Genomic DNA, 16,416 nt, shown 5'->3' with positions numbered 1-16,416 from the left:
TAACTATTAAATCCTGGTACAGTGCTTAAAGAATGAAAGATCATCACTCTTAAAAAAAAAAACTGATTCAGACATAGGGACTAATCATAATTAGGAAAGAAACCCCATATCTGATAAAAACACATAACAAACATTGATTTTTGTGTAAAATAATGAAGAACATTTTTAGACCAAACACAATTACCTGATGTTTTATACTGAATGTGCAGAAACTGCATACAACTAACAAATGATTCCTCAGAATCTGTACCAAATACTCAACGTATATCTTACCTGTGCAATACTATGGCTGACATATATCTTACCTGTGCAATACTATGGCTGACATATATCTTACCTGTGCAATACTACAATTGACATATATCTTACCTGTGCAATACTACAATAGACATATATCTTACTGTGCAATACTATGATTGACATATATCTTAACCTGTGCAAACCTGTGTTTTGTATTCTGAGTTTTCTGACTTACCTCTGACGAAGTGTTGTACAGTCTATAAGTCTGAGGCTGTGACTTACCTCTGACGATGTGTTGTACAGTCTATAAGTCTGAGGAGGTGACTTACCTCTGACGATGTGTTGTACAGTCTGTAAGTCTGAGGAGGTGAAAAGGTAAAGGCACTACCACCGTCCCAATCTGAAAGCCAGGACAGAAATTATCATTCATAACAATATCATATTTACATACATAGACAATATCCTTTCACATAATGACAACACACCCACAATCTAACAAGAAAATCCTTTTGCATGTCAATGACAAATAAAAAAAGACCATGCCGTATCATTATTGGATGATCAACCTGTCAAAATTCAGCAACATTCTTTGACTTCATAAAAATCACTCTGCCATAACAAGATAAAATTTCGCTTCTCCTGAATTTGATCTTTATGCAAATCCTGATGCATTTAACTGCCACTGTTAGGTTTGATAATCACATGTATTAATAGGGCTTACTCTCAACATACTCTTGACATTGTAAATCAAAAAACAGGTCTCTAATTTACATATGCTAGAACAATACCTTCCAGAAAACCACAGCAATGGACACCTGTAATTTTTACCTGATTCAGGTGGGATGGTTTCACTTTCAGTGAGCAATTAACAAACACAAGTATCCAGCAACAGAATAATGCAGATCTCCAGAAAGGTGTGATGTAAGAAAATTAATGTTTTAGCTCCACAGAACATCACACAAAAACAACAGGCCTCCCAAACCTCCTGTAAACTCCAGGATTCTAACAGACTTTATCATCTCTGTGGAGTAATTATAGACTATTTCCAACTTCTCTAACACTGAGTAAGAAACTAATTAGCAGAGAGATGTCAGAATCTAGTTAGACATACACATTCTCTCTCATCAGTCTTTTACTGGCATTGGGTAAAACATTTGTGCAATACAAACATAAATATTAGAGTATCTAAATTATTATCATGAATATATACCTTAAATTTGCAATTCCATTTCCCTTCATTTCAATTACATAATGGCACTATCAATTCTAGTGTACACATTCATTTCACTTAGGAACTATAAGATACAGCTTATATAATGTATCAAGGGAGTTTTCCCCCCAAAAGTCCACCAGTAATATTGCTTGGTATTAACTAATCAATTGGGCAATATTTGGTTTAGTAGCCAACACTGCCTCAAATGATGAATTGAGAACAATATCAAAACTGAAGTGATCATGGAACAGATCTTGAATCATGCCGATATTGGACCATAAAAATTTTACTTTTACATTCATCAATTCCCTTGGTAACACTAAATTCTACTTTTTTCCAACAAAATGTGGATTGTTTAACCAGAAATCGTGTTACTGGCAACAGTTCTGATATTCCACAGATGAATAATTATAAAGGCATACATACAGCCTGTCCTTTTTGGGTATAAAATTTCAATTTATACATCTCTACTTTATTATTCCATAGTCTAGTAAATAAAAGCAGCAAATGACCTTGAAATATTTTGAATTTTTAGTAATTTTGGATAAAATGTGAACTTTATCCGACATTAAACTTTGATTAGCTACAGAGAGAATTCCGATATTGTAACCTTTTTCCTACGGTTACCCAGCATTACACACATGACAGCAGACCTGTCCACCTGTTCTTTTGTTCATTTCCACCTCTGACCACATAAAGTACCTGAGATGATTATACATGTATTGCTTTCCATAATAGCTTTACACCCATCTCCTGACAGACTGCACAGAATAAGTCAGAAGATGGACCCCCATCTGGTACCAGGTAATGACAGCCATGTAGGTAACCTTAGTGGGCCATGAAAACCACACAATCTGGGGGTCCAATTTCAATACACCTCCAAAAGTACTTACAGCAAGGCTGATCATTCAGATCTAAAAAAGTTAACAAGGAGGGCAAACTCAGAGAAATCATATATCCTGCTTAACTACATGTATAAACCACACCAAACATGACCTTCTGAATTTTTATGAGAGCATTTTATTTTGTATCATGCAATGATATAGAAGGAAAGACAGATTTGTAAAAACTTTGTTGTAGCAATCCAAATGTTTTGTCTACTAAACTTACAATTATATTGATGCTTTTTTTTTTGTTTAGTACTGTATGTAAGGCTTTAGATGTAATCTGTAACCCTTGTTTGGTTCTATGTAATATTGGGTGTGTGACTTTTTTACAGATTACTACACTATATCCAACTCAACAACAGATTGAAGCTCTACAGGATGTTTACAGGGGCAGGAGATTATTATTTAAGCCATGAAATTGAATATTTTGACCCTTCAAAACATAGATGAAACACCTGGTTTGATCAAGTTTAACAACAGATATACACAAACAAATAAGATGTACAATGCTATTGACATTGTGTGACAGTCATTTAACCCTTTTTTAACTGAGCAAGAATGTTTTTGTCAACTTTAATAGCAAATAAACAATTATTGTTAACAACAATATACATCATGTTGTCAATAAGAAACCAAAAATTTTCACCTAGCTGCTTTAATATTTTTCTTTGAGTTAAGTTACGGTTGCCTCTTTTAGCACAGAATTGAATCTTTTCATTACAAGATTATTCATTCTCATTGTTTTTTTAACACATCTTTATTAAAGAAAATATTGATTATCCTATATTTTATTCATCAATTAAAAAAAAATCATGAGAAAATAAAAATGTTAAAGAAAAAATATCATAACTTTATATATTCATACTTTCACTTCTCAATGGATAACATCACCCATTACATTTGTATTTTTTTTTCAGTGATGCTCATCAATGCTTCTTTCTAATCAAGAGTGAAAAATAATATTCTCATGTAATATTACTTATAAAACTACTTAAGAGAAAATCTCACTGGAAACCCAACAGAAATTTACATAACAAACACTTCACAGATATTCAGAAATGAATTGCTACTATTGGACATGGGAGATGCTCTCAAGCACTGGTTTTCATAAAAAAAAATATTCATGAAGTCTTACTGGTCAAGTTAAAATCATGCCGAGAGGTGTAATGAGAATTGATGAATTCACAGCTTAGGGTCCTCCCAAGACCACGTATCATAGCCACTCAGCAGAAAATTAAAATTCACTGTGATGCCTCAACGACAATAAAAAGTACAGAACATGTTTCCACAGTTACTACATGCATTTACCTACACACCCTGAAGCTTTAAAAAATTCTACATAAAACTATGACCCCCAAAACTATTTCTGGACTTCCTACATATGTGACATGATTAACTACGTTAACCACTTTTCTCATAATTTTAGACAATAACTCTAAGTCTCTTTGACATAATGGTATTCATGAAAGAGAATGGCAATTAAACACTTCAATAAAACATATAGAAATCCACCCACCATTATATCTCTACTTATTTTTTTTTGTGCCATTGCCAATGGATTTTATGACAATATCAAACCAATTACCATCAACATCATATAAAAAATAATGAAATTGGGCTTTTAATAGATATTTTCCTTGCATTATTAGATTGTATGAGAAAAATGAAAATATATAAAATCACAATTAGTCACAGCCTTGCCATGACTTCAATTCAATGAAAATAAAATACAACATTCTCACACCCAGAAATCTTAATATATACTTGAAAATGTATATAACACAATGATAATGACATATAAATCTGAGGGAAAAAATGGACCTCTGGTTAAAAACCTTGGTAAAATTTTCATGGGCCTTACCCATAAGTGAAAAGAATTAAAAGGATACTAGTAAATAAACACATGATAAACATAAAAAACATGTAAATAAAAAATTTAAAACAGATGTACAAGGAGGAAATAAATATGACAATCATTCTTAAACTGAGTAAACAGAATGATAATATATGCATGTAATTCTTCATCCTTGTTGACCAGAAATACTTTTGTTAACATCCTTAATAAAATTCTGAGATCCCCCTCCCCAAATACCATTTTTTAATGCCAAAATTTCACGATCCACTCCTTACCTTTTTTATAAGGTGAGTTGGGCGAGAACATGGCTGGTGGAGGAGGAAATGAATGATCCATGCCAAGACTGGACTGTGATTGGTGGTGTCCTGGGCTGTGGAGGTACCCAGAACTGGAGGATGGGAGGGTCGCCGAGTTGAAAGGGCTTCCTAGACCGGTCTGCAGGTATCCTGGGCTCCGATTCAACAAGTCAGGGACATTGGGCATATGCACCCTTTTTCCTTCAATAATGTGACTGGGATAATGTGCTAGAGTAAAAAAGGATCAAAATCAATCAGTTTCTTTATTTTGAAATATTAAGGGTCAGACATGTTAACATGAAAAGAAACATTGTCAAAAGATGACATTTGTGAAACAAGAGACCATTTTGCAGTGAATAAAATCTGTCTGCATTCTTGACTTATTTGTCACAATGTTGATCTTCATACAAATACTCCTTTAATACTTATAGAGAAGCCAATCATTAAAAGTGCATTTATTACCCAAGTGTACTCTAATGCATTATTGTAAGAATGCCAAAAAATCCCACTATCAGACATATCAGTTATTGTTTAGACCCACTCATTACCAAACTTTTGTTTTGTAACTTACACCAAAGTGTCGGCAAATCAGTTAAAATGGCACCAGGCATAACCCAATTCTTTGAGCTAATAATTGTCCACAATATCATTCCGTCTACATTTACAAATGATTGCAATGGCATTTGCCAAAGCTTTGTCTAGAGACAATTCTAAAGCAGATAGATGAAAACCCTCTAAATTAATCCAACGACCTTGATCAAATACATCAAACATTAAGCTCATTTAAAGTTAAAATGCTTTAATAATAGAGAAAATTCTATTTTCCTTTCAAATCTTATCACTTCTCTCGAAAAGATATGATTCTTGTACGGAAGTTTCAAAAAGGGTAAGTGACCTTTCAATGCTTTATTTTCATGTTATTTACAAAAACTGATGAATGCCTCTACTTTTAACATTGTTGACAAAGTATCTACAGAAAATGTAACTTTAAAATATAGATACAAACAGTTACCAGAGTTGTCCAATAAAACTACAGCGTCTGGAGGAAAGTATCCAGGTTTGGCCATGCGCCCATCACTGATCACAACACCCTTCCAGGCATCATCTCGCTGTTCTAGCACCTGTAAAATAATCAAGATGTAGGAGTCACAATCATAATGAGCAATCTGCCAGAATATATATGTACTTCATTAATTTTGTACTAGCTTCTATCAATTATACCACAATCCACACATCTCTACCTCCAATTCACAAAACGACCAGGAATGTTTTAAACTTCCTCACAATTTCATCCTGTGTTAGATCACATAAAAACTGATGACAACAATCCATTAAATTTGTATTTCACTGTTCACTAATAATTCATTGACTGAGCATAAGAAGCTGGGTAGCCTGTGTCATGTGATACTAAGCCTGACTGGTCCATTCCAATACTCCATAGAAGAGTGAGAGACTGCTAGCCAGGGATCAGGCACTCTCCTGGGAAATGGTATGGAGATTACCACAAATTAAATTTTCTGGAACATTAAATCTATTATGACCATGATAACCTAGATAGCTAGGAATCTGTTGCAGTCCCATTAGCAAGGAATTCCAGGACATTCAAATCCTCAAGTCTTCAGCATCAGGCAGAATGGTGCCATCAATGTGGGTGTTCTGGTGCAAAGTCATCAATGTTACAAAGCATGACAACTTACCTCAGGTGTAGAGAAATAGAGACTACTTTGCATATTACATTACTACAGGTGAAATGTAAGAAAGATTCAGTTCTCAGAACTCACTAATTAATAATACCATATAAACTTATCAAATCCATAATACAATGACTTCCTCCTCAGAATCCAAAGTATTTGGTTCTATAAAATATATCCATTGATTCCATACACGGTCTTACCTCCATACTATTTCTATAATACTAAAAGCACAGCGATGTATGTGGATATTTCAGTAATCTGTTTAATGGTCCAGTGTGATTGGTATCTGTTGGTGTTAGATGTATAGAGTATGTCAGAAATAGGGAGTTAGCTGATGAGGAGAAAGGGAGATAATCAGGTTATACCATCAGCGTTACATCAGGATAGTAAGTTGTAGGTGTTTTACAAATAACACTTCTATGTAGATCTAACACGCTGCTCAAGGAAATGTGGAGTTTGTAAAGGAAAAGTAATCAGTTTTGACTGATCTGCCTCTAGCAACATTGTTAAAAATAAAAAGAAAACAACTCTTCACTTGGTGAACAAAAGTGAAATATAATTCATAAAATTCCTAAGAGAGAACAGCAGGTAAAATTGACACAAAAACAAATTAAAACAGAAGCACTTGCATTTTCGATGCTAAAACAAATATTTATATAATAATCTTGTATCCATAATTCAGGTTGACACATTATGAAAACACTAAAGCAGAAAGGGAATTACGTAACAGTGTGTAACAGGTCCACAATCTTAAGCATCTTGTGAGTATAATTCAGTTAGCAGATTAAAAGGGGCAAACAGATGGAGGGAGCAGTCATTATTGTCCAATGACAGCCCATCTGTGAAGAAACCATACATTGCCATAACTGAATTATAGAAAACCAATACCTGCAACATGTGGGAACTGACTGATTTAATAAACTCCAGCAATGAATGGACATTTTCTACTGACTCAGTGATAAAATTACTTGATTTGAGATAGTAATAAAGTTATTACTCCAAGATAAAGTTAAAATTGAATTGTATTAACTCAAAAAAAAAAATTACTGAATTGCTTTTGGCATTTTGTTCTTTTTTTGGAGATGTTTGTGCACAACATTCAGAGATTCTATTTGTATGGTTCTGTTGATAAACAAATGAAATTATTTCACCTCTCTTGACTTGCCACACTTTGGCCCTGCCTAATGTCTTGTCCCTAACACAAACCATCTCGATCATTCCCCCTCCACTAGAAAATCCAAAATTCCTGCTGTATAACAAAGACCGAATCTGGTGTCAAACAAACGTCTGACACATAAATCACAATTCATTCAAGTACCCCTCTCCCCAGTGTCTAAACAAACATTTGCTGAAGCAATGACCCCAATTCTCCGCTCAAGTACCAGATCTGAGTGTAATTCTTCTTACTAGCCCCCCCTTAACTTTTACAATGGTCTCTTTGGAATGCTTCATCTTAAAACCACCCAAACTTTGAAGTTTAGGATTTTGTATCTGTTCAATAATTAGATCTCTGTAACGTTTCTCAACTTCAATGAAAATTAAATCTTTGATATTTTCATAAATTGTGTCACCCTTTATTTTCATGATGAGTGTGAATAAGTCTCCTTATTATTTTGTTTCTTAATTGTGTTTTAGGAATTTAATAACTGCCATTTAGCCTGGGTTTTTTTTGTTTTTGGCTTGTCTAAATGTACATCTTTTCACCTCAGCTACGATACCCTGTTGCGAGTGCCAACAGACTGAAGTACAAGATGATAAAAGACAGTAACCCTTTTCACAAAAAATCTTACGATTAATGTTCATTGTAAGAGAAATCTTACGATTTTATACCTTCTCACAAAAATTCTTATGAGATTCTCATGTGTAAAATTTGTCATAACTTTACGACAGCTCTAACCCTCTTGTACCTAAGTATCTAAGAGCCAATTTTAATTTAAAAATGTAAAAGATAAAACCCAAATAAATGTTTAATAGAACTTTCTACACATCCTATAGTAGCATTTTATACTGTACTTGTACATAAATTGGCATATTCAAAATTTAGTGCAATTACTGGGTATGGAGTTGTTGGTGAAATCATGAATTAGCGCTACACATGTCCGTGTCTTATATTGTGTTTATACATGATTTCTTTGCGGTATTCATGAATTATCGCATTGTTGTCTATGCCAAAGCTGCTAAAATAAGAAGCCCGCTTTTTTAAGTACACATACAGTATTATTTCACAATTACTGTTGAAAAATTAAATAAAATATACTTCAAAATATTTATGATGACAGTTATTCGATCTAGAACCTTCATATCAAGTCAAAGCTTAATTCAATTTGAATAATCTTCCACAATTTTTTTTATATCAAATATATCATTACTTAAGAAATGCATGAAAGATTAAAAAAAACAACAACATTGTGGTGCTTTATTCAGTAAAATATGCAGTAAAATAAACTTTTGATTAGGAACATTACAACACTTATTTATTTTTTCAAAGCAATTATGTCAGCATACTTCAATGATAATTCTTTAGTCTACATTACTACGGACCTAAAGTTGGACTGTAGTTTACTAAAGAATCTGTTATCAATTAGAAAAAAATCTATTAGTCCTCACTCTGAAATTTCTCTTTGGGTTGCTAATAAATTGTCCCCAAAAGATTTTTTTTTGGCAAAAGTCACAAAGCCACACTTTGTTTGAACTCAATGTTGAGTATAGAATGTTATATTCTTTTGAGTTAGCTGTGAAACACAGAATTTGAATATGAGGTATTCTATACCAATAGGGATCTATCAATAAGACAGACTCTACATCATACTTAGGTAAATATACAACTTGTAAACATGAGCACTAGGCTTGCTATAATCTCTATAGACCCAGATTGATGACTGATTGAAAATGTTTTTCTATATAAGTACAGACTCAAAAAAAAGTTCAATCCGCTAGAATTAAAACATTAGATAAATTATTCTCTTCAGAGAAGTGACCAGCCTTCACCCTTAATATAGATGTATTATGCCATTTACGATAGGTAAATTAATGAGGTATAAATGTAATGAAAAATTAAAATTCCTTTTTTCCGCAGACATTTACTTACCTTTATGATATCCCCCTCTTTAAATGCCAGGGTACTTGGATCATAAATATTACAATAGTTTTTGATGGCTCTGGCCTGCACAGCGAAACTAGCCTCTGTAAAATAAAAAAAAAAACTGGCACTGTTATTGAAATATAGAATAATGAAATTGTATCCACTGTGTCTCCGATAAAGAATTTTCATACACTGATAATTATATGCTAGTAGCAGTTTTGTCAAAAAACGTAATCAATTTTACACTTGAAGACAGACATGAGATGTCATTATTCATGTAGATACGAACCAAAGTCATCAAAAGTCACAGGCACCTTCCCTTGTATAACACATATGTATATATTATTCTATTTTTATTACACGATGTCAGTTTTTAACTTTGACACATAGAGTCAAGTTCATAAGATGTGAAACCACATTTTTTTTTCATCCTTGTATCACAACAAACCAGTAAAGGAATGAGGGGAAAAATGTGAAATACAGTATGTAAAAGGAACGTATATATATACAGTGTGCGAGATATACAACTTTATCTGGTGCGTATATTACAAGGTCGCCATTGCTCTATCATAGAGAGTAAGTCAAACCTACCTGGGCAGATTTCAAACACTTGATAATTGAAAACAAAGTATCCTATGTAAAAATCCTATGGCGGGTATTAAACTCCCCCCAAGTTTTTATCTGTAGAGACACCAAGGAACAACGTACCATTCCAAAGATGACTGATTATCAAATCAATTTTAAAAGTAAACCGTCACTTCAGATCTGATTAATAGAGGACCTGGGATGCCAATATTAACAGGTTCCTGATAGAATTCTATACCTGTACATGCATGGTGTTAAAATCTTACTAGTTCAAAGACTGACCTCTGGATTCTTCCTGGGCAAAGTTTTACATAATTTTCACATTTAAAATCACTTCAATTACCTGCTTGAATTCCTAGCCTACCATTACACTATCTAACCCATCTTAAATAGGTAAATAAAATATCTAACATGCCTTTCTAATCAGAAAAAGTGGAGAGGTTGATATGTAAGAACACAATGACAATCAAAGGTATTGAACAGCCAACAGCTCTTCAGAACCTCGGGGAATTTGGAGATCCTCATACACTGCAATCACAGATTTGTCTGCTCAGTGGAAACAATATACACCAAAGCTCAGAGAGCAAAAACTTGCTCACTCATCAAGAAGTCCATATATAAAATTCCTCAACACTTGGTTTCTCCAATACAGACACATAAATCATGTAACTATTGGAATAAATAGTCCAATTAAGATGAACTCTTCATTGTTTGAAGGTAAAATAAGTGACAATTACCTCTTGAAGTTAGATGAGGTGATACAGTCACAACAAACTAAGAAACTGACCCCTGTACCACAGGTAAACGTAACACGACACCTGTCTGGCCTATCTCATCTATTAACCTTTGTTGACCTCTGTTGACCACCATACACTTAGCCAGACAACTAAGGTCAACAAGAATTAATTTCTTTTTGCTATGTATAAATATATCTATTGCTGAAATGTTTATATTATGTTTCCTCAGCCTGTTTTTTTCTCCCTGCCATGTATAAAAATAATACAAAGTCATTTTTATGATAGATTTTCCATATCAATTTCAGATTTGTACTTTCAGAAGAAAATTTAGCTTTCTTCCTGTCAGTCTTTCAATTACAAGTTCTTTTTTTGTGTATTTAAATCAAGAGTCCTGACATCTGATAATAAAAACAGTAACTAATGCCACATCTCACAGAAGAACAGCAATGAAGGGCACATATCTGTGTCAGGTCTCTCTTTAATAGTAGTGTAGCATCCAATGGCTCTTTACTTAGGGACTTTCTCACTTCATCATCTCATACCATGTGACAGACATTTAATACCTTCAGTTCCACTCTGGTCATTAGAACTTTACAACTATAAGTCTGCATGCATTTCTCCAAAATGTAAATTGCACTGTGACACAATAAAACACAAAGACATTTTTTTTTTGATTTTGCATTGATAATGCTATAAAATATGCAATAGACCTAACCAGGTCAGAGATATTGGGATATTACTGTGCCATGACCCCTTACCTTCCTGGGGCTCAATTCTGTCCCCCTCCCCATTGCTCCCACCATCACTACTACACAAAGGAACACACAGCATCCTCCTAGAACCTAACCATCCTCCCTATTTCTTGTTCCTCTGAGTCTTCCTGTCTCTGAATTGTCTAAGTTCTACATCACAATGCGAGGCTGACAATGTCATGCATTATGCATGTTTTACCATTGTCAGAAACAAAGCTAAGCCCTCTGTACAACTTACTTTGTGCCAAGAAAACAGACAGTAAACAGGACTCTTTATACAAAGCTTTTTTTTTTTGTTTACATTTGTTTTTTTCCTGACCTCTTTGAGACTGGTTGTGTTTAAGCCTGTTTTTTGAGATCACTGTTAAACTGAAGGAGAGCTACAGCCATAATAACAGGGCACACAAGTTGTAGGTTTTACAATCAAATGTCAGGGGACCTTCTTTTGAGTGCCTGAATCATAGTGCATAAATCTTCCTCCCCCTCCTTCCCGGGCTGACATTCACAATGATGGGAACTGTTACTGACTGGGTCTTCCACAATGAGGTGTTCAATGGCCATCTATAATCTACTCTGAGTGATGAAACTGTCAAAAAATTTATGCCAGGGTGTTTTGGACCTAACAATTATTCAAAACACTTTAACGTTTTTCAGGTGTCATGAACTTAATACATGGTGTTAAAAGTACTTGACACAAAAAAAGCCATGTTCCTTATGTAAAACTTGACCCGTTGAATCTATTATTCTGCAAAGACCAAAACAGCAATAATAGTTTCTTGATCCTCTCCTCTTACATTCTAATTAACCTTTTTTCTGTTGGGTGTCTGAACTCTTACAATCTTGGCAAAGGTTTGAGCCAGCAGTAACATAAACAAGGTAAAAAACAAGGACAGGCTGCAAATGTTCAGGTATAAAACTTCAAAAACTGACGATTTTACTACTATTTACTTCATGAGCTTGTCCATAAAAAACAATAACGAGGGTGTTATTGATTCTTTGGGGGAATTTGGTGTTTTATTATTTCTACTCAATCATTCCTTTATGCTCATCCTTAAATTAATTGTTTACACTTTGTTTGAGCATTTATTACCGGAAATCTGACACGTCTTCTATAAAAACCATAATTTCTGCTGTTTTTGATAAAAAGACATGTAAACTAATAATAATTTTGATACTGCTTCCCTTGTAAGTAAAAGATGAACACATTTTATAGGTCATTCCGATACCTACGTACACATACATTGATTTTTTTTCTCTTTGATAAGAAATTCTGAATTTCCTGTGTTTTATCTAAAAAGTAGATATGAGAATCGTATAAATGAACAAGCCTATTAACTCTGAAATGTCAGAAAGAACTGGGGTGCCTGGAAATCTTTAAGCATCTTTTACGCATCAGTGAATTCTTCTATAGCTAACAGGTGGTTGGAACAGTACAGCACAAATGGAAAACATAACAGTGAAATATTGCTATCTGTTGACTACAATGAAGGAATTAACACAGCAAATTACTTGACTTCCCCCCCTCTTATACATTTGTACATATGGAAATCATATTCACAATGATTGCTGACTGCAGGCAGTTTCTTCTCTCAATCACTTCTTATTAATGAAAATGGATTACAGGCTAAATAATATATCACAGATTTATTTTAAGAGAAAGATAATTTACTTTGTCTAACCTATAAATCAAAATGGAGTGATTATTTTTGCAAAAATGAATGGTTCTTCCCTACTCCTTTTCTGCCTGGCACAAGCGTGGAATATTTCTGTCAGGTAAATCGTTATTTGTACTAGACAACACTGTGCAAGGAGTACAACTGCTATAGTATAACATATAAATAGAATTTTACCAATTTATTATCAATCAGATCAAAAGGTATTTATAGGTAATGCCCTAAAATGTCATTTTCTTTTCATAAAAGGAAATATGTGTCCAATCCCCTTAATACATGGTCAATGTATAATACATGTATGTTCCAAAAAAAAAAAACACACACACACAAAAGAAAAGAAAAGATGGCCTCATGGATATGAATTTTCAAAAAGTCCAATTACTATATGTTGCCAAAAATGCATATAAATTGTGACTGGTATTTAAAATAACCCCCCCCCCCCCCTACCCTTTCCACATACATACACATTATAATTCTCTAAAGTTTTCTTTAACTAGAAAGCATATCAAACAAACTGCAAACTTAAATAAAGAAATGTGCTTTAAGGATACAAATAACCCTTGCTGCTCAAGTACTGGGAGTGAATTTAATGCTGGTTAAGGGAAACAAAGGTCAGTTTGCAGTAAACTTTTTGTCTTGTTTAATTTTTTTTCAAGAGCCAAAGGAATTTATTTGTACAAGAGTAAAAGGATGATTCATCCGACCTGGAACAAATTCAGGTTATTTTGGGAAAGTTGGATGACCTTACAATTAATATCTCTGTGAAATTAACATTCTAATCAAGATTGTTTGAATAGGTATTTTCCCCCCAATTTAAAAAGATGCAATTCATCACTGCCTTTCACCATGCATTTGCAGCAAACCTTTATGAAAATTTAAAAGCATGTTGATTAAAAAATAACTTAATATTGGCTTACTTTTTATATTCTGGTTAAATTTCTCTCCTTGTGTATGAATTGCTTCACAAATAAAATTCTGAGGAGCTGTCAACAGCATGTTTCAAAATATCTCCAATTGCAATATGATAGCACCAGGTTGATGAAGAGGAGAGGTAACTGAATAAGTGAACCAGTTTAACCTGTGGCAATCTGATATTAAGTTTCTGACCCTCCGTTTTTAACCTTGATAAGGTTGACATCTTTTAATGAGAATAAAGTACTGAAGCTCTTTAAAAATAGTGACATGGTCTCCTTTCTAACCAAAATATTTGTGGTTGAACGGTCTGCGATTTGATGTCCCTGTGAACATGGGTGTGTTCTTGTCATGAATTTGACAGAAAATGTCTTGGTCTTAAAATCTCGGGTGATAAGAATCTTGCAGTGAAATTATTTTAATGACAGTTTGTAAAAAAATATCTATGTACTTAACATCTATAAATGACAATTTGGATAATGTGTGGGAGACATTACTGATATTCAAACCATCCCAGCCAATTAAAAATCAGCCAGAAACGTAAATTGGTTTTTTTTTTTAAAACATGGGTCCTGAATTATAAAGGTACAGACCTTCAGTCTTCTTCTCAGTAATTCTCTTTTAAATTACATTTTGCTTTTTTAAAACATTTGATTTCCTTATAAAATAAAAAATAATATATCAGTGTCGTCAATCTCTCTCAACACGTCTAGAAAAAAGTGTTAATGTAACAGTTTATTACAAATAATAAACACCAGTTTTATAACAACCATTATGAAACTTAATTTTTAAAATGTAATGAAGTGAACACAAATAAGCCATTTAGCTTCCACAGACATATGGACTTTTATTTTTTTTGTCCTTTGTAGAAATTCCTTCAAAACCAGGACACAGAGAAATTACAATTGATCCATTCTGCCTTTGACCTTAGAAAATGACGAAGACATTGAACTCTAATTTAACTAAATCAAATCTCAGGCGTGCTGCTGGGATTTAGGGAAATGATTGAGAACATAATTCATAACTAGGTCTTTAACAAGCACTGACCTCATTTATAAACTTACGAGGTTTTGTTTTGTAGGTCACAAAGAACAAGGTTATATTTCTTTGAATCCTTTATATACAATGTAAGCATCTCTTTGATTAACATCAGACATTGGTGATCCAAACTGTAACAAGACTTATCACTCTAAGATCAATAGTATATGCTTTTATTCTGCTATGATCTCAATGGTTTCTCTTGAAAGATGAAAGCCAAAGTCAAAATAAACATGTAGTAGCTCTTGAATTTGAATATAAACTTTCAAAAACAAGCAAGTTACCCAAACAGACATGACAATGCAGTAACCAATATTAAAGATGCTCCGAGAAGATAACGTAGAGGTTAAAAGCTGCAATTTGAACTATTTGGAAATTAACATTAAACTTTCAACAATATTCCCTTAAAATAAGGAGTGCAGACTCCTAATAAGTAAGGTTTAACTGCACTGAGTTGAATATACACTGTTCGATTATTCATTGCACTTATACATTTATACCAAAGTTGTTCACTTAAGAAATGAATTTAATTTTTGAGAATTTATGAGGACATGCACTACGACATTTCACATCGGCATATTTCATGAAGCGCGTTAGCGCTAAATGATAAATATGCCGGCGTGAAGCATTCTAGTTAATGTACCTCAGCAATTCTCAAAAATTAAATTCATATCTTATATTTCCATTATTTTTCTGATGACTTGCCACATATTTTTGTCATTCAACGATAATTTTTGAAAAATAAAGTTTGCACTATTTTTTGACTTCAATTACGTCAAATATTCTTACTCATCCAACGGTAGTTTATGAGAACATGAACTTTTTCTAATTTGAAGAATCTTAAGGAAAAAAATCTGGAAATGTAAATATTATATTTTAAACAATTGTATGTTAAATGAAATACTCAGGTTGTATTTTGTGTTGAAATAGGACAGTTGAATTGTTTGTAAATTAATTAACACTGACAATTTTGAACTATATGTAAACTGATTTATTTAGATTGTACTGTAATTTGATGTCTGTATGCTTTACTCTTATGGTTTACTGTAAAATCACGTATTTTCAAGGGGTCAAATTTTCATGTCTTGAGGAAAAAAACATGGGTTCATGAGGATTTGATTTTGTGGATGAAGAATTATTGAGTAGTAATATATGCGGAAAAATACATTTTGTTGTGGACATAAATTTGTGGGTCTCTTTATACTTCGAAAATTAACCCCCCACAAAAATTAGTGATTTCACAGTAGCTGCTCTTGAGATAGATCTGTAATTGTTCAAACACTGCCTATATATATGAATTGATATTTCTATGTACTATACCTTTCAGTATCTGTTTTAGATCTTTGGCAGCTCTTGAGGTAGTGTATGAGTTGACTATGTCTAATGCTGTCTGGTCATAAGAATTCGCCTTGTTGACATCTATACCACACTACAATTAAAGACAATTATAGG

General features: G+C 33.2%; 1 protein-coding gene across 4 annotated transcripts in view; it reads right to left on the bottom strand.

The window, feature by feature from the left end:
- The window catches only part of LOC133200676 (caskin-2-like), a 61,751-nt gene that overhangs the window by 24,173 nt on the left and 21,162 nt on the right, over window positions 1-16,416 (bottom strand). For 2 of the 4 annotated variants that reach the window (XM_061336440.1, XM_061336441.1), the window contains 5 exons: window positions 16,285-16,393; window positions 9,274-9,368; window positions 5,504-5,612; window positions 4,471-4,719; window positions 570-640 (listed from right to left, as the gene is read on the bottom strand). In XM_061336440.1, coding sequence (XP_061192424.1) covers window positions 570-640; window positions 4,471-4,719; window positions 5,504-5,612; window positions 9,274-9,368; window positions 16,285-16,393 — 633 coding nt within the window. Of the gene's footprint in view, window positions 1-569; window positions 641-4,470; window positions 4,720-5,503; window positions 5,613-9,273; window positions 9,369-11,347; window positions 11,544-13,931; window positions 14,026-16,284; window positions 16,394-16,416 lie in introns of those variants that run through there. The other 2 variants (XM_061336442.1, XM_061336443.1) reach the window with 2 other exon arrangements.

The sequence above is a fragment of the Saccostrea echinata genome, unplaced genomic scaffold, assembly GCF_033153115.1.
Source record: "Saccostrea echinata isolate AGI-Se365-2 ecotype Australia unplaced genomic scaffold, CSIRO_AGI_Sech_v1 ptg000041l, whole genome shotgun sequence".
Taxonomy (NCBI): Eukaryota; Metazoa; Mollusca; class Bivalvia; order Ostreida; family Ostreidae; genus Saccostrea; species Saccostrea echinata.
Note: the sequence above shows the minus strand (reverse complement) of the source record. Positions and strands in the feature narration are given on the sequence as shown.